General features: G+C 37.3%; 1 protein-coding gene across 1 annotated transcript in view; it reads left to right on the forward strand.

Moving 5' to 3' along the window:
- The first annotated feature begins 310 nt into the window (after positions 1-310).
- Positions 311-19,762, forward strand: part of htr4 (5-hydroxytryptamine receptor 4) — a 111,055-nt gene continuing 91,603 nt past the window's right edge. The window contains exon 1 of the mRNA XM_081382394.1: positions 311-647. Within this exon, the coding sequence (XP_081238520.1) occupies positions 572-647 (76 nt within the window). The 5' untranslated portion in view covers positions 311-571. The remainder of the gene's footprint in view (positions 648-19,762) is intronic.

Genomic DNA, 19,762 nt, shown 5'->3' on the forward strand with positions numbered 1-19,762 from the left:
ATAACAAATAACTTTGTGAAGAATAGCCTATGCATATATGTTACCGGCAAAGTGTGAAATCCCGGTATTGTATAGAATGCCTTGGCAATGTAGCTATAAAATGCCTGATGATTTTTGGCAAAAATACATTATCTAATTCTATACATTACCTAGGCATTCTATAGAATGCCGGATTACACACTTTGCCGGTAACATATGCATTACGTGTCTACGCCCAAAAAACATAAACGCGCGCACTTCCTAATGTTGTACACACGACAACGACACTAGACACGCGTTTCTTGAAAAGGGCAATAAACACATTGGAGGTGGAAGTGGTGTGAAAGAGGAGGGACTTGAGACTTCAGTTTGCTTTTCACTGTCGAAACCGAAGGGCGCTCGATCTCGGTTCTGCCGGACTGACCGTTGAGCCACGGAACTGCCCGCGCGCTTCTCACGCGCGTATCTAGTTTGCTCTGACATAACCGTCACACGTTAAACTCCCACAACTGTGCCCTCCGCCGACAGTGGACATTCCGCAAACCCGGTAAAGCCTAGAAGTTGTCCTTTTCTTTGCAAGCGACTCTCTTCCATGAGAGGATGTGAATTTCTACAGGAGGATTTAGAGTCGTGCCATGGTTTTGACCCGCGTGCTCCTCACAGAAATGGTGAGTGATTCATTCATCATTAACGCGCTTTATAATTGCCCCGAAAAACTAAAAACTATTCACTTATTTCTGTACTAAAGATGAATACACAGAAATGTTTGGACTGCTGTGAAACATACACAGCTTAAAAGCGAAAAGTGTCCTTATATGGGAGATAGCTATATTATTGTGTGCTCATTTGTCACAGTCTTTCATAAAGAAATCACATAAACTGAGAGAAATTACTTTGTCACATTTGTCAATTTCAGTTTTTTCGACATGAAGCATAATTAATCCTGTTTTTATGAACTTCTGGTATTTCGTTCAATAATGTTCTGCAGAGAAAACAACTTTCGCATTCAGTTCCTAATCAAAATAGGCTACTCAAGCGAATCCCCGTTTGAAACACATTTTAATGTGTTAATGTTTAAATTTCAACAAGTGGCGTGGCATAAACACCGTTAGTGCTTCCCATGTCTGTGAAGATCATTTATTATTCATGCATACAAATGTCATTGGCTATGACAGACATTCTTCATATTTGGCACAGCGTTATGTAATCTACACAAACTGTCTCTAAGGACAGAGTGGATCTGTGTACCTTGCCCAAAGGTGCAAGAAGCAACTTGACTGATCTAGACGGTGTGACTTTCAGGTGCTTGAAATGTGGATTAATTAAAGCTTCCATTAAATATTGATGCATTATCATATTTAAATATTAAGAGGCTGTAATTAAACAACTGGCACTTAAATATAGCATCGTGTTATCATTCTATTGAAATTATGTTTAGCTAATGACAACTTAAGCTTTTGCATAGCAAGACCTTTTCAAATGTCTTAAGTTTCAGCATTTTACTGTGGATTTTAGTGGCTTACAATCCACATAATCAGCTGTGTTGACTAGATGCTGACAGTTCGGTAAATTTAATGGCAAGGTAATTTCATGATTGTCACATTTAGAAAGCGCCCTTTCCCCTCACCAGGCAGAAATCCTTCTCCATGATTTGCAATTATGAAGTTCTCCAGTGACGCAGAAAGAGAGAGAAGAGAGTGAACACTTTAGAGTTGTCTGTGTTTTTGATATATGAATGATTGTAAATCTCATACAGTGGTGGTAGAACGTTTTTAACTCTTTTGAATATCTGTAATCAGTCTTGAATGTAACCTAAAGAGCTTGAAAAACACAGAGCATGTTTTTACTCGCAATCTATTTGTAAATGCCAGAAATGTGAATCTAGATTTTTCGTCTCTCTAAAAAGGGTAATTTCAATTAGATGTTCCAATCAGTGAGATGACAATCAGGTGCAAGTTTCAGCGCCGTTCCCTATAAAACAAACACAGACTTTGGCTGTTGCTATCGCAGAATATGCTCCCAACTATGATTATGAACTCAGTAACGACATGATAAAATCAGACTTTCAGAAAAAGATTTGTCGATATTAATGAGACTGGAATGACTTACAAAACCATTCTTAAGACTAAAGACTTTGACCTCCTTAAATTCACTGGTCAACCAGATAGTGTTCAAATGAGGAAATCCAACAGCATTCTCTGTTCAATATTAGTGTGCAGCTACGCATCATATTAAATGCATAATACTGTACTTCAGGAGCTCTCAAAGAGCTGGAGGTTTCTCAGAATTCAAGGTTTTTGTTTTTATTACATTTTCTTGCAATTGCTAAGCAATCCAAATATGTAAGATCCTGATAAAGACATTACCTAAAGAGACAGACGTGTATGTGAACATACCAGGGAAGAAATTACTGCTCTCTTAAAATATCTTCTGCACTCATTTGAAGCTTGCATGCCAAAGCCAACTTTTTTGAGTTCACCACAGTCGGATGAGGCAAAACTTTTTGGGTTCTTTCAAAACAATTACCTTATATCATATATACTTTACCCTCATGGGAGTGTCACAGATTGGAGGACTCTTTGAGGCATTTTGCAGGACACAGTGGCATTTGTTCATTTAAAGCTTTCATTTTAAGTTAAATGAACGCAGAAATAGAGATAATCCAGAAAAGCTCTGGTGGGATGCTTTGCGTAGTGTGTCCTAAAAGAGTGCAGTCTTCTGTGCTCATATATGGACCTTTAGCAATGGGAGGAGTTATCACTTATCCAAAAGGGTCCTAGGTCAATTTGCGTTTACGCAATAGTGGATTCAGCAGTCAATATTGGCGTGGAACGAATGTGTTTTGATAGATGGCTTAGTAAGAGGCTGTAGCCAGAAGATCAATAAGCTCTCTTTTACATTGCATTAAAGCCCTCTGCAGAGAAACAAAGGTGAAGCTCGGTTAATGCGAACATGCAGCATAAGATAGGTGAGGCAGGAACCTAGTCCAAACAAAAGGGCAGGGCACAAGACAGGAGAACAGGCTAGTCGGGGATGAGGCAGCTCCAGATGCTAAGGCAATGATGGAGACAAGGCAGCGGCTCAGGAAACCAGAGCCTCGACACTTGAAGTAACTGCAGAAACATTAGACTGGCTGAGGTCAGGAGAGTCAGTGACCAGGGAAGACACAGGAAGCAGGGCAGACAAGAACATGACAAGATTCAACAAGACAAGACAACAAAAGAGAGATAACAAAAGCAAAAATAAAACTTTGACTACAGAAAACAAGAAACTAAATTATAACTGGAGCTAGCAAAGAAAAGAAAAACGGATATCTAAAAAATAACTGCAACCTTGCTGAGAACTGGAGAGAAAATAAATGAAAGATTAGTTAGCAATAAAATCAAAGGCTTGGGAGAACTACAGCAAAATAAAGACTGGACCTAGACTAGAATAAAAAGAGGAACAAAGAAAAAACTGAAAAAACTAAAGGAAATAAATACAAAGCTGGAACTGACAGGGAAAATTATAGCACTGATTGAAAAGACCTGAAGACAAGCAAGAACTGCTCATACAAAATGAACGCAGGTAAACACAATCAGGCCAATGAGGACTGGACAACGACTAAACAAGGGGGCATGGTAACGGAAACAAGGAGGTGGGATAAGAGAAGCACATGGCCAACACAAACAAAGACAGAGCCATGTGGTCAAGTCCACTGAAGTGCCTTGAAACGCGCAGCATTATTCAATGTGTTGACCTCATTTCCACTGAAACAGGAAGACAGGGCGGGACATATCGAACAGCTCCTCCCCTTTTTAAAAAATAGCCAATAGCGTTTAGTTTATATCACAGCTCGGCCAGAGCCGTTGAGCTTGTTAAAGCCGCAGTTTCCTCCTAATCTCTAACAGTTTCTCCTCCTAATCTCCTACTTATCTTTTTAAAATATAGCATTTTGTGCAGAATTCAAATGAGTCCGATACATTTTCTGGTCTGCGGCGACTCACGCATATGATCCGCACTATGCTATCGTGTCTCTAGACCGGAGCAGACTGTGTGTGCGTTAAACTGACGTGAAACCAGACTTCATTCACCCCAATGAAAAGCATATTTACACTGTCTGAATCGTTCCCTATGCCCTATATAGTGCACTGTACCATTCACAATGTAGAAAATAGTAAATGAGTAAACCGATTTTAGCTGCAGTTTCAGCATCTATTTATAATGTAGGGGGCGGAACGTTTCAGATTCTAGAGAGGATTTGATTGGACAGAAAATCTGATTAGAAGCTGAAGTGCAGAATGAGTCAAAATCATTTATACATTTTTTGCAGAAGTCACAGACTGTAAGTTTTGAATGCTGATATCTTCTAAATGCGAATTTTGTCATTGTTTTGGAGCACACTAGCTTATAGATAACAGTAAGGCTAACATATTCATTCTAAAAGCCAAAAAAACGTTGATTTTGAATTCATGGAGAAACAAAGAAAAAATGTGACTCTGGTCCGAAGGTGTAAATCCATTGAATAAAGTTTTCCGTTTTCAGTGGGAGCCATGTCAAACATGCTTCGATTTTGGCAAAAATAATCTATAAGGATTAATGAGTTTAGGTCACTGAAGTGATTGGGGTGATTTCATTCTGTCCCTGGTGTTGAGCAGCTTGTAGAGGAAAGATCATTAGTTGGTCTAGAGAAAGAACTTGAAGATCCAGCTCACTGCTGTCAATCACAATGTTAATGTGTTACAGCACTGTTAATGGTCTTCTCAGTGTTTAGATTTCTGCAGGATTAGGCTAGACTTTTAGGAAGTTTTAATGAGGTGCCGACACAATTCTCTCAATGTAAACAAGGGGTTGTGGTTCATCTCACTTCTTTGTCTATTTATCAGAATGATTTTTTAATAAACATAGAATTGAATGAATAAAATTATTGTATACCTTTTACTAATTATTCTAAATATTCAAAGTTTACACAAAATTTTGCAGCCCATAGTAACACATTTTTCTTGAAATCACATATAATAGCGTGAATTTGCTTTATAACATGCAATTAAATGTCACATTTTATTAAGGAACATATCAAAACTGTAAATGTTTTAATATGCTTTAAAATATATGAAGAAACACCAGATCTATCTTATGTTTTTTACACATTTATTAAACATTTGTTCATATTCATATAATATTGAGTTTCCTTAACCTTAACAGCCACCGTGTGCTGTAGGTTATCGATGTTCCAAGAGTCCTGTAACAGTTTCTCAGTCATTCACAGTACATCTTTCAAGTCCAGGGACTCTGGCACCTAGTGTGAGATATCAGAGGACTGATGGCCACGGTATTAGAGTGGGACTCACGGGAGGCATGAACCCACAGAAATACCTGGAGTTCTCTTCATTAGCCTTATGATGTCCACCAGCATTACAGTGAATATCACAGCCGACCATCTCCTGCAGTGCTGGAGCCACGAAAGCACTGTTATTACCAACGCTGCACTTTGAGAGGGACTAAAAGGCTCTACTTAGTTATTTCTGAGAAAGTACATTTTTACAGTGGCTCAGAGACTGGAGTACATACTAAGCAGAGTTGTTTTATGGACACAATTACGCTATTACTTTAACTATTTCAAATTGTTCTTGGTCATATGTCATATGTTTTGAATTTTGGCTTCGCTCGCTCAAACATCCACTCCAATCCCTCTGTGAACTGAAACGATAGGACATATTTGGTAGCATCTGGGCCATTTTCCAAGATACTGCTTGTGTGGGTTTGAATGTGTGCTTAATGGAAATCAATAGTAACAAAGATGCAAAACTAGACAATTAAGCATCTGACATTGATTTCGAGTGTGCATATTAGTTCAGGAAATGTACTCTAGGTTTGTTTATAAAACACTATAGGAGCTTTTCCAGAGTTGCACAATGATTTTTATTTTAACCAAAAAGCAGCATTCACTAAAGTCTCACTCTTTTCGTGGAGCGAATTGGCTGTTCTGCCGTGCACAAACACTGACATGAGGCTACTTAGGAGATTTGAAGAAAAAAACAAGCTTGCCGCTGTCAGCTCTCCTGCCGGTGGACAGAAAACAAACCCAGGAACAGAGCACTTGCGCTTCCACATGCTCTCCTGGCTTGCGTAAATGTGGCCGGCCCTGACGCTGATTTATCTGTGTCAGTCGTCTCTGGACTCAATAGAAGAAATATACAGTTTCCTTGGGAATGTAAAAATGTTCCGTATGCTTTAGATCAGATCAATTTGTCTTGCCGTAACCATTGCAAATGTAAATCTTACTTTAATTTGCATGGTGGGGAGGCAGAAGTCACTGAGTGTTTGACATTAGTAGGGTATTGACACAGTAAGGATAATATTTGTTCTGCATAAACCAGTAGACCTTAATAATTAGGCTTGTTGTTTTTATTACAAGTAGTTTTACTGCTGCCAAGGCTCTATAAAGATGCCTTTCTCTCCAAAGAAAGCAGACTTGATATTCTGCTCAGGTTTTTGCCATTTCTATTTCCATGCTACACTGTAAAAAAAAAACCTGTAAAAAAACGGTATTATTCCGGCAGCTGGGGCGCCAGAAAATTACCGTAAAATAACGGCAAAAAACAATCACGTTAAAATACAGTAATTTTCCATAATTAAATAACAGATTATATCTTTAATATTACATTAAATCTTATGTAATTACTGGGATTTTTAATGTTTTAAAAAGTCATATACACCTTTAAAACAATTAAATACTGTAAATTTAAGGTTTTATAAAATTATTTTATATAATAATGCTGTCTATCTACAGTAATTTTCTTTTAATATAGTTTTTATGTGTAAAATAACAATGAAATTATGTATAAAAAATGCACACAAGTACATAAATTCAAATACAAATGTTTGTAAATTTACAGTTTTATTTTTTATTTGTACAGATCCAATTTCACAACATCTCTAATTACGTTCTTAATAATAGCAAATGTACAGTCAATTTCTTTTAAATTAACTAAATGTATGAGTACAAATTACCTGCATATTTAAAGTATTAGTAATTGAACAAACACTAAACATCAAGATAAGTGATTGATAGGAAATAGAAGCTTAGTATATAATTTAGAACATGTAAAAATATCCACAATAAAAAGAAATTACCGTATACCTTTACAGTATAACTTATTTTAACATTTACAATTACATTTTATCCAAAGTGACTAACCAATTAAGATAATAATTAAAGATAATAAAAAGCAACAAGTGCAGTGACAAGTCCCAGTTAGTCTAGTACAGTACACATAGAAAGGTGTTTTTTTTTTTTTTTGTAACAAAGATTAAGTATTATTGGGTGAAGTGTTTATGAAAAAGATGGATCTTTAGCAGTTTCTTGAAAATGTGTTGCGTTGCGCCGGTCATTCCACCACCAGGAAACAGTCCAGGTAAATGTCAGTGAAAGTGGTTTTGTGTCTCTTTGGGATGATGGCACCACAAGGCGCCGTTCACTTGCAGAGCACATGCTTCTGGAGACACACAGATCTGAAGTAGTGAGTTTAGGCATAGGGCTACCTTTAAAGACAACTCTTGCTGCAGCATCTGGATCAGTTGCAGAGGTTTGACTGACACTGGAAGAGCTGCCAGGAGAGCATTACAATAGCCCAGTCTGGATAGAACAAGAGAGTTGTGTAGCTCCGATAGGAAGGGCCTGATCCTCCTAATGATAAGGCAAATCAGCAGGATCACAGCAAGTATGTTTTGGCTGAAAGCTGAACCATAAGCAGTTCTGTCTTGGCAAGGCTGATTTAAAGGTGAAGGTCATTCATCCAGCAAGAATTTTCCATCAGGTAGGCTGAGATGCGAGCAGCAACCGTCAGATCATCTAGCTGGATTAAAAGATATGTGTCATTAAGATAGTAGTGATAGGAAAAGTCATGTTTCTAAATGACAGAGCCCCACTAAGCAAAATGATGTCCGAAAGACGTCTTTTCAATGTCTTTGTTACAAAAATCAAAGGTTGAAATGCCGTCCACTGAGGAGCCAGAATGAAAGTTATGAAGTCTTTTTTTGACGTGTTCTGCACGTCCGATATAGACGTTCATCGAACCTTCGTACAAGGTTAAAACTAGTTAAAATGTGGCCATTGTGGACATATTTCAACATCATTTATGGTCTCATTTAGACATAATTACTTTGACTATTGCTGTCAGATGATCTTAGTGAGAATTAACAGAGGTTTAGATGTTGATATTCGTTTAATTTGAAGTGTCACCATTGTGGCGATCCGTGTTTGCTTTAGTTGGGCTCTTGGTCCCCGTTCCTTTTACTTTAACTTTTCTTTGGCTGCTGTAACAGTGTGTTTGTGTAACACAATTGTTGTGGCAGAGAAAGCCTAGAAAAAGTTTGAGGTGTTATCAGTTCAATGTTGATGATGACATAATTATCACAAAAATGGGCCTTTAATATTGTGTTTAAAGTTTTGTGTTTATATTTGCCATTAATAACCAACAACCTTGTGGAACTGCATTATTGGTGAAGGTGTATTTATTTGAAGGTGTGTAAAAAGCATGTGAACATGATGTTTTGAGCAAGAGTATCATACAGTCACACACAGACATCAAGATTGTGCATATGATTTCCAACAATGGTGACAATTAAAAAAAAAGCTTCATGCTGCAATGCATGATGGGTAGCTTTCATAGTACAAAACTCATCCTTAATTCCCAAGCTTTTTTTGGTTGTCACCGTTGTTGTGATTCATATCCAAAATCTTGATGTCTGTGTGTGACTGTATGATACTCTTGCTCAAAACATAATGTGCACATGCTTTTTACACACCTTCAAATAAATACACCTTCACCAATAATGCAGTTCCAAAAGGTTGGTGGTTATTAACGGCAAATATAAACACAAAACTTTAAACACAATATTAAAGGCTCATTTTGTGATAATTATGTCATCATCAACATTGAACTGATAACACCTCATACTTTTTCTAGGCTTTCCCTGCCACAACAATTGTGTTACACAAACACACTGTTACAGCAGCCAAAGAAAAGCTCAAATAAAAGGAACGGGGACCAAGAGCCCAACTAAAGCAAACACGGATCGCCACAATGGTGACACTTCAAATTAAACTAATATCAACATCTAAACCTCTGTTAATTCTCACTAAGATCATCTGACAGCAATAGTCAAAGTAATTATGTCTAAATGAGACCATAAATGATGTTGAAATATGTCCACAATGGCCACATCTGAACTAGTTTTAACCTTGTACGAAGGTTCGATGAACGTCTATATCGGACGTGCAGAACACGTCAAAAAAAGACGTCATAACTTTCATTCTGGCTCCTCAGTGGACGGCATTTCAACGTCTGATTTTTGTAACAAAGACATTGAAAAGAAGTCTTTCGGACATAATTTTGCTTAGTGGGTAGTTAAAAAAATAATAAAAAAATAAAGAAAGATGGGTGGAATCTAACACAATCGTAATCTTGCTGTAGCAAATCCAAACCTTGTGCATACTTTTAGTGCAATCATATGGAATCAGAAGACTGTTATGAACATATGGAATCAGAACCGTTATGATTTTTATGTTTTAATGAATTCTTCCCATACCTTGTTTGCCATGATCATCTGCTTTCCACGTGACCTGAAATCACACACACACACACACACACACACACACACAAGTTATTTTAAAACTCAGTATTAGATTTACACATGTCAGAATATGTTCCATTGGGACAATGCAAAAACTCAAATGACTATGATCTTGAAGCTGAGCTGGAAAGGCTAACAGTAATATTTTGAGCTGCCATGTGATTTTAGCTAAGTTACATTTATAGAAAGTAAAGTTAAATGAATATGATTTACTGTGACCTAGCTGCACACCTAGGTCCTAGGGGTTCATCATGTTGTATTCATATTCTAGTATTCCTGTTCTAGGCTTTCCTGTATCATCAACAAGTACCTTAAGTTACAGTATTTTGATTTCTTAACAGTCTTAATAAAGTTAGTCATGTTAACTATTACGAAATAAACAAAAGAAACACGGTAGGCCTATTTTTAGTAAAACTGTGGCTATTACAATGGTAAAAAATCAGCTAAAAACGTGTTTACTACAATTTTATTATAATAAAATAAAGTATTTTTTTAAGAGAAAAGTTTTCAGCTTCCAGACAGTGTTTCAAAATATCCCGCCATTTATTGATTTAATGTTACTGACTATCATAACGAAGATTTTATACACAATTATGGACTTTAATATGAATAACAAGTCTACTAAAGATTGTTTTAGGTCTTTAAGTTAATAAGTAGAGATGTGGGTTGGGTTCAACTGATCTTTCTTAACACAGATCGATAATTAAAAACGCATGCTGCATTTTCAGTGTTTTGCCCTGACCCAGTTATAACTGAACATCATTTAAGAATGCTAACGTTAGCATGGAAACTGTCTAACCACTTAACACAAATGTAATATAAAATATCGTACACACATGTAGTATGAGACTCTTACCTCAGCCGTTGATCGGTCGGGATGAGGTCCGCTGTGACGACGAACCAGGCTCACTGAAAAAGGGCGCATTATTTCTGGACTGACTGACAGACTACAAACAACTAATATGTGTTCAGCGCTCCTGCTCACGGCTGGTTGCTTCTGTCGAATACGATTATAGCTTTGAACCACTGTGATCACAATCCACGACTACTTCACGAGCGTAGACTGAAACTTCAAATCTCCCGCTTGCCCTTGACACAGGTCGACGACAGAGACAGATCTGTAGCTAACTGTTGTGGGCGGGACTAGCAGCAACGAAACGTAATGGCGGATAATTTGAATCTGCGCGCGCGCGCGGGCACACACACACACACACACACATACATACAAACGCACACAAAGCCACGCAGATTTGGAAAAACGATTCATAAAAGACATAAAATATAGGCCTAAATGAAATTTTCGGGCAAATAGCCTACAAATGATGATCAAAATGAACATCTATTTGCAAGACAAAATTAAAAGACTATAAATAATTAAATAGGCTTGCCTAATGTGTGTACAAATCTTAAAACTCACTTTAACCCCCACATGCTTAATAATCTTTAAGGAAAACATGTTTAGTGACTGCTGATTTCTGCAGTTATACCTTATTTTCTTTGTTTTCTAATTCCACAGAAATAATCTGTAAAATATTACTTAATTTTTTATGTAAAATTACACATAACCCTATAAAATTACAGAGAATTTCCTTTTAAAAACGTAAAATTAATGTAAAACCAAAATAAAAGCAATTACCTGTAAATTTAATAGTGGACCTTTAAATTACAACAAATATCTGTAAAATAACAGGTATTCACTGTATAATGACAAAACGACAAAATTCTGTTAAAAAATACAGACCGTTTCCTGTAAATTTACAGTTTTTTTTTACAGTGTAGAACCAGTTTAAATTCACGTGTGGTAAATAATCAGATAAAAACGATATGCTCTTTCTTGAAGGTGACCTCTGCAAACAGTCAAATTTATTTTCTGTGCATTGTCATTTTAATGCATGCAGTGCAATGAGCTGTGACATTATCTCAGCTGATTCCAAGAAAGTCATTATTTCAGGGTTATATGTAAATCCATGCCACAGGGTATTGAAAAGCTTGCCACCTGACTGGTAAATCCGGCACCTCTAGCTGCTTGTACCTGATCCATGTATGTTGTTTTACAGTGCTGTGCAGCCGCATTGCACATCGCTTTGCCTCTGCAAACCCCTACTAGCTCAGATGAAGCAGACTGGCTTTAACTCTAACAAAAACAGCGCTCCGCAATCCATCCAAGTCCTCCGCGTCTGTTCTGCACACGAGTTTGCACAGAGTCTGAATTCCAGGTCTGCTGCAATTCAAAAGCTCCACATTTGACACTTAGACTAGGACTGCATGAATCCCAGACAGCAAACTGTGAAGTATTTACCTCTGAAGAAAGGCAAGAGAGAAATCATCGTAGTTTACCCTGGCAGAAGTGCATCAGCTTTATAACCCCTATATGAGATGCCACCACGTCCTCCACACCCGCTGACTCCAGAAAATAAACACTTAGAGCTATAGCCCACTTTACAATGTGAAAATGGATTCCCCCAAGCTCCCCCCCCCCCCCCTGGGCTTCATCCATTAAATCCATTTGGATGCGGCACAAATGGGGTTTGTGGACTGGCTTATTTTGTCCGGCATTTTACTTTGTAAAATATTTGTTTTACAATGGAAATGGAATAATACCCCAAATAACCCAAAATAAGCTTTAAAATAAATAGAAAAAACATCCCTTGTAAACTCAGCATGATATTTCAAACATTACAGTATGTTGTAAATGAAATAAATGAAGCAAGTATACCGCGTCGTACATCACTTTCTTCCTTGCATTATGTTCAGGATCTTAAATGCATAATTTTGCCCTCTGCTTTATAAATCCACTTTTAAAAAAAAGAGAAATGCATGTGTAGAAATTCTCATGGGTTTCAAAAAACAATCCAAGGCACTCGATTAATTAGTTTTAGAAAAATATAAAAAAAACTTTATTTTTTTATGGCTTAGATTTTAAAAACAGGTGACAAGCAACAGCACACCTATGTGTTGTGGCCAATAAGCCTTCATCTCATGGGTTTACTTTGGTAATTCTAAAGAAGTAAACAAAAAATATATATTGCTAAATAACATTTTCTTGTCATAGTAGACTAGAAAACTAGTCTGGGGTGCGTTTTCCTAAAGCATCATTAGCCAACTATGTTCGCAAGTTTCGTCGTTACCAGCATAGTTCAGCGAGTCAGTGTTTCCTGAAACCGTCGTTCTAATGAACATTCGCAAACAGCATCGCAAAGTTGTGTATTTGGAACGACAGCTCTCGACCTGTGGTTAGAAGCATAGTTTCTAATTTGCATGACATGTGGACTTAATAAATCCTTATCTTGAGCAAAATAAGCAAGCTGACATTCAGTACAACATGTCTTTCATTTAGAATATGTACAAATGTAATTTACGTTTTTTAGTTTATCAAGAGATTCAAAGCACTGTTTTTGAAGAGTGCACATGTGCGAATGTGCTCTACTATGTAAGAACGAGCCTATGATTGAATCTGGAAATGAAGCAAAATAACTGAGAAATAGAGGACTATAGATGCCATGTCTGTAATGTATAGCAAAACATCTAGCATTAATTCGATCTCAAACAGATTCATTAAAAGAAGTTATTACCTTATTACTCCACCACGTGCGTGACGTCATAAACCAACGACCACTTTGCGACAATGCAGTTTCGGGAAACAGTCGTGACTAGCTAGTTGATTTCTTCAACGATGCATCGTACTGTAGTAGTTAAGCAGCGAGTTACGGCGTTGTTCGGGACACACACCCCTGACTGGTAAAAAATGGTTCCTAGAAAATGGTAGACTGGTAACTCTAGACACTATCCTTCTTACACTTCTAGTTTTTTATGGCTACCATTCTGGTGTCACTTCATTTATGTTGTTGCGACAATTTATTTTCAGATTAAACAAGATGCAAGTTCTCTGTCAAAAAGCATTGAGGTTTGCAGGTAGACTCGAGCAGACAATAGATCATTACAGTGATTGGCCACTTCCTCAGCGGTCTTTGTTCTGGAAGCATTCATTTTCTCCATTTCAGTCAATTCTTCAGTAAAGAGTTTCAAACCAAACCAACCAGCTCTGAGATGAATCCAGCCCGTTCTCATCCCAAGGCGTCATATACTGATGCTTTTGACATTTCGCCTACATCGAACGCACATGGCACCCTTTAGCGTCAATATGAGACGCAGATAGATATGGGCCAGAAGGCGCCTCCTAGCGGTCAAACCCTAACCCTACCCCAGACCTAAACCTACCCATAACCGAACAAAGCTCTGTGCGTCTCATATTGACGCTAAAGGGTGCCATGTGCGTTCAATGTAGACGAAATGTCAAAAGCGTCAGTATATGACGCCCTAGGATGAGAATGCGTTGGATGAATCACAACATTACTAACTTTGTGTTGAAGCAAGCAGTGTATAGACCATCATTTGCAATGCTTCATCGGATTGAGTGGTCATTGATGAGCTCTTTTGTCGTGATTTTCACTTGTTTTATACTTGAATTATATTCATAATATACACAATTTCAATGGGATTTATTTATATATATATGTATATATATGTATATATATATACATATATATATATATATACATATATATATATATATATATATATATATATATATATATATATATATATATATATATATATATATATATGTATAAACTCTCACTGAATATCACTGACAACTCTTGCATTAGTCTACCATGTCAGTCCAGAGAGGCTGGCTAGAGTAATATCTGTACTGATGTCAGTGGTTCTTCACATTCACTGATGTATGAAAATGGCAGGAGCTCACCTTGAATGCTTGCAAATTGAGATCCCTGCTCTTCAATCTACCCAGCTGGAGAGCTGAGAAACACGGTTGCTATTATTAACCCCTCCATGAATTGAAATGAAATGACAAAAGACATTCCATAGTAATTACAGTTATTGGTGAAGAAGAATAAAGGATTGCTTAAACATGATAAGGACACATACAGATTATCAACTCTCAAATCTACGCTGTTTTGTCGGATCTGTGTGAATGACTACAATCCTAATTTATGTGGGGTACAAAAAGGGTTGCAGACTGTCATGTATTAGGCAGGACAATGCATTTTGATTCTTCAGCTGTATTTGCATGTTCTAATTATTGATTTTTACTAAAACTAACATATTTCTTTCTCTCTCTTTAAAATTGTTTTGGAAACTTTACCATGCTTTCATCATTTATTTTTAGCAGCTTTTCAGATTCTTTACAGTGAAATATTCCATTATAAAAATTAAAGAAAATGCAACTTTAAAATGTTGATAATTTAAACAAAAATGACATAAACATAAACATTATTGAATATTTTCAATATTTCTTGTAGAAAAAATCCCTCAAAAAAGGGAAATATATTTTTGTATTTAATTGCACTGTAGAAAAAGAGAAATTCCAGGATTAAAGGGTTACTTCAGGATTTAGCATTAAGCTTTGTATTAGTAGAAAACCTGTAGTATTTTCGAATTACCATGCTTTCCCCCCTCATATCCCCCTGAGAGGAGAGATTTATGTATTTTTTGTCTGGAAAAAATCCTCCGATGACGCAAAAATCGTCATTTTGCGTCATCGGAGGATTTTCTGTCCAGAGGCTAAAGACTACAGCCAGTAGATGGCGTTGTTCCGCATGTTTTCAGCCCGCCCATAGAGGGTGGGATCTCACTCACAGAATGTACACAGTGTCAGCCGTCTTTCTTTGGAAGCTAAGCTAGCATGCTATTGTTCTGTGGAGAAAGCTGAATAATAGGAGAAAGCTGAGTAAGTAGGGGTTACCATCTTCCTTTTCCCGGACTTGTCCGGCGGGCGAGACTGTTAAAAATGTCCGGGATTCGGCTTTTGCGTTCTGCGGTCGCCATTCATTGTTTACATGCACACCTCTCGTTTCAATCTAACTGAATTAATTCCGATCAGTGAATCTGACTGTAGTGTTTACATGAACGCTAAACAAGTGATCGGTTGATGTGCGCTTTACCCTTGCTAAGAAAATTTCCGCTCCTCCGTGAGAGATGCGAGACCCGGCGCGTCTCAGTAATGACGCCACCGGCCTCGCGCCGTTCTCCCGCGGCCGTCAGCCTCGTCCTGCTCGCCACAGTAAACATGATGAATGGCGACTGTAGAACGAAAAAGCCGAATCCCGGACATTTTGGGTCTCTAAATCCCTGGCAAACTCATCACTTACTTAGGCTAGCCTTGTTGTTTTCAACTGTGCTCTCTAACCGGTAGGCGTGGCCTCCTAAGGCAGCGAAGCAAGTGCATTCTGGGAGTTGTTGTCTTTCATCCACATAAGCCAAAAATACATTTTCTGGCTTTTCTCAGTCTAGAAAGCTCCAAATTCAAAAATTTCTCCACATTTCTTCTACTTAAATGACCTATTTTAAATGCACATTCATCTTCCCAGAGGTGAAGTATCCCTTTAAAGAGTATTATTTTACAATAAAAGTTATTCAGTTATTGAATATTGAAAATATGCAATAACTGTAGCCCTACATTTACAGTGAAATTAATGCATGCTGGGTCATTTTCTTAATCAACAGCAACATAATGCTGACATTACAGTAATTTACTGCTCTTGTTTTACTGTGAATTCACATTATAAAGTCATCTTTAACCATGCCACTGTAAGAAATTATATTGTTTACAACTGTTATTGTAAAAGTCACCATAGTGGTGATTAGTGTTCCATTTGCTTGGGATCTTGGATATATTCATATTCAAATTTCTTCATTGTCAAGCTGCTGAGATTTATCTTTGAAAGGTGAGACCTTCTTGCAGCACAAGATTTTATTCCATCACATGCGTCCATATCCTGCGTGGTAAAAAGTTGGCAACCCTAGACAGAACGGTGTACAAATGATGACTGCAAACATTGTGAAATTAATTTCAGCAAATTCCATGAATTACATTACTTCAGTCTTGCTTTTACACTTTAGTGCAAAGAATTGCCTCAAATAACAGATGAGTTCTCTCATGGACAGCCTCAGTTTGGTTAGCAGAATAGTAATATGAGTGTGTTCTCAGAGGAAATTTGTTGACTACATGGAGGAATGTGACACTCATTCATTCTCACATTTCGCAAGGTTATAATTTGACCAGAGGACATCGGAAGAGCATTATTATTTTTTTTTTTGGTACATCTATCTGTTTTATTCATTTAAGATGCTAGACCAGTGGTTCTCAAACTTTTTACACCAAGTACCACCTCATAAAATATGTGGCTCTCCAAGTACCACCATAATAATCAATATGAAAATACAGTAGCGTAGTAGGCCTAACTATTCAGCTACAGTTATGCACAGCTCAAAAATGAGGCAGTTAAGAATATGTATTATTGCCAGCCACTTTAAACATTGTAAAAACAGAGTTTGAATGTTAACACTGCACTGTTCTGCTTACATACAGGTAAATAAAAAAACTTAAATAATGATTAAATTAAAATGTTGGCCTATTTCACCTAAAAGTGAAATAAAACCTGTAGCCTACTTAAAGAGTATATTATGAAAATGTTTTGTACTTAAAAGTTAAATAAAAACTGTACTTAAAATATTAAGTTAAAAAGTATGTAATTAATAATAAAAAAAAAATGAACACAGGCTGTGTATTCATTTTTAACCTTTTTACACGTGCATTTAAATATTCTGGCTGACCTCCGTGAGTTTTTCAAGGCGACCGTTATTTAGAACTTATCACTTTATTGTTTCCAAGGTGACACGTTATTGCTTGTCAGGTGACACACCGCAGCCACAATAGCGCTAAATAATTTATGATCTGCTATTATTTCCTTTTTTATTCAAAATATTCACAAATTTGTTAGCTATAGCATGAAATATCTGATATTCCGAGTGTCAAATATGTGCAAGTGGAAGTGTTTTGTTGTTTAAACGATCGCATTAGTTGAGTTATATGCACAATGGGCGGCGCCATGTTAGTTTGTGCCGCAGACGCAGTTCAGAGAATCGGATCTGTTGGATTTAAAACACATGAATTCATCCACTTCTCCCAAAATACATGAAAGTGGCCGGTGAATTAGGAGAAGAATAGAGTAAACTTCAAAGTTACTTACACAATGTGTATCTGATATGAATAAAACGTGTCGTCTAATTATAATCGAAAGGATTATTATTGCCGCTTCCATAGACAGCAGTGTGTATTTTACAAACTCTAAATGTATTGTTTTTTTAGTACTTATGTGAATTGAAATGTCTGAAACCTAAAATAAACATTATGTGGTTGAAAACACTGAATAGTGATATATGACAGCGCTGAGCGCGTACATCTCTGGCTCAGCGCCAGTCAACTGCGAAAGTACATTTGAATTTAGCAGTTGATGAACTGACCGTTCTACTCACACCGGCGTGATCGTACACTCCAGACACCAGCCAAGACTGATCACTCCGGTTTGATCGTACGTGCGAAATTTAGTGGTACGCGTACCACACTTTGAGAACCAGTGTGCTAGACAATCAGCATTCTCATTTCAAATCAGCATTTCATTTTCTCTGCCTGCCTGAGGCAGTCGTTGCAGCTTTGGAAGAATCCCATTTTTCTAGGATTTAAACTTACAATTTATTACTTAGGCTTTTAATTGGAAGTCTGTTTGTTGCCTAAAGCATTTACTTTAGTTCAGCACATACATTAAAGTAAGTGCAGATCAAACTAAGCTTGCCTTGAGTTCATGCACAGAACAGTAAGTTTATCACAGCAAGGACACCCTTGTGTTGAGCAACTGAACCATAAAGCAACTTCAAGATGCAAAGTAACATGTTTTCTACTTTTGAAATGATTTTCACTGTGCTTTTGAGGGCAGGATGACAGTCCATCTTGAGTTAAAACCCACTGAGAAGACAGGCTTTCAGAATGACTCGCCGCTGTGATGAATAATTCGTCAACTAGAGTCTCTCATGGAGTTTTTCACTGCTCTGGGTTTTGTCATGTTCATACAGGTCAGAGTCCCTGCAGTCAGTGGTTGTTTCAAAGCCCATTCAGCTTCAATCTAAACAGCATTGTTGGGCATCATAACATGCCAATGATCCCCTGTCTAAGTAGGGTTTGAGAGATTCAAATTTATTCAGTAACCGAAGTGGCTGGGCTATGTCTAGGTTGGTTGCCCACTAGGCTTGAATGCTTCAAATGTGCATAGTGCACAAAAAGAACAATTCAAACATGTATTTGATGCCATTTGATTGTGTTTTTGATAAACGTGTGGCCTATAGTAGAGTGTGTGGTCGGTGACGGTGGTTTGCACAAAGGAAACGCTACACAGTATGGGAGTCCTTGGACTCTGCTCTCAGCCTTTGATACATCAAGGCACCTAGACGGGCGGTAATTGGTCGTAAAATTCCAGGGGGTGTTAAGATTGTAAAACCATTGCATCCACTATTGAATTAGATGTGGTGACTATATTGTTCTCAGGGAAATGACTTGATTTTGGCACAAGGCAGGGCTATTTACAGGCCTCTCTAGAAAGCAGTTAGATCTGTGAAATCACCAGAGTGTAACTGGCTAATTTACCAAGACTACATTCTGCACGTCTGATAAAAGTCTTTAAAAGGAGAGATTTGTGCCCTATCAGGACTTTACTAGGAGGGTACGTCGAAGTTGTATTTAATCACAGGTTGGAGAAATTACCTTATTTTATTTATTACAATCTATTTATTTACCATATAGTGTTTTATTTTCCAGAATTTGTATTTTTATTTCCCATCGACACATATCTCTTGGTTTAATACAGATTTGGCCTGGAAATTTAGAGGATTTAACACACTTGAAGTTATTTACATGCATTCCTAAAATCCAGATCAAGTGTCTTGATTCATCTAGGTCAAATTTTCTGTTGGTGAGTCATCTTATGCTTCCCATCATGGGAGGCCTCCCAGAAAATTGCATTGCTCTTTTGTAATGATAAAATACCTCTGACTTTTGAGATCTCTCCAGAAACTATTATTGGGGTCTATTTCTCTTTTTTTTTTTTATCTCTCTAAATTTTGCCCTGAATTTGATCTCAGTAGTGTCAAGAAGAAATAATTTTTAAGATATTTAGTCTCACTGCTGATTTTTGTTTTTCTCTTTTCCTACCATTCAAAGAACCTGCGGTCACTGCACAGTAATCGCTGCATGGAGTGGTTTAATATGTCTCTTCTAAAGAGCAACAGCATGCTGAGTGTTTTTTGAGTGCAG

Source organism: Scardinius erythrophthalmus (genome assembly GCF_964197995.2).
Source record: "Scardinius erythrophthalmus genome assembly, chromosome: 13".
Classification (NCBI taxonomy): domain Eukaryota; kingdom Metazoa; phylum Chordata; class Actinopteri; order Cypriniformes; family Leuciscidae; genus Scardinius; species Scardinius erythrophthalmus.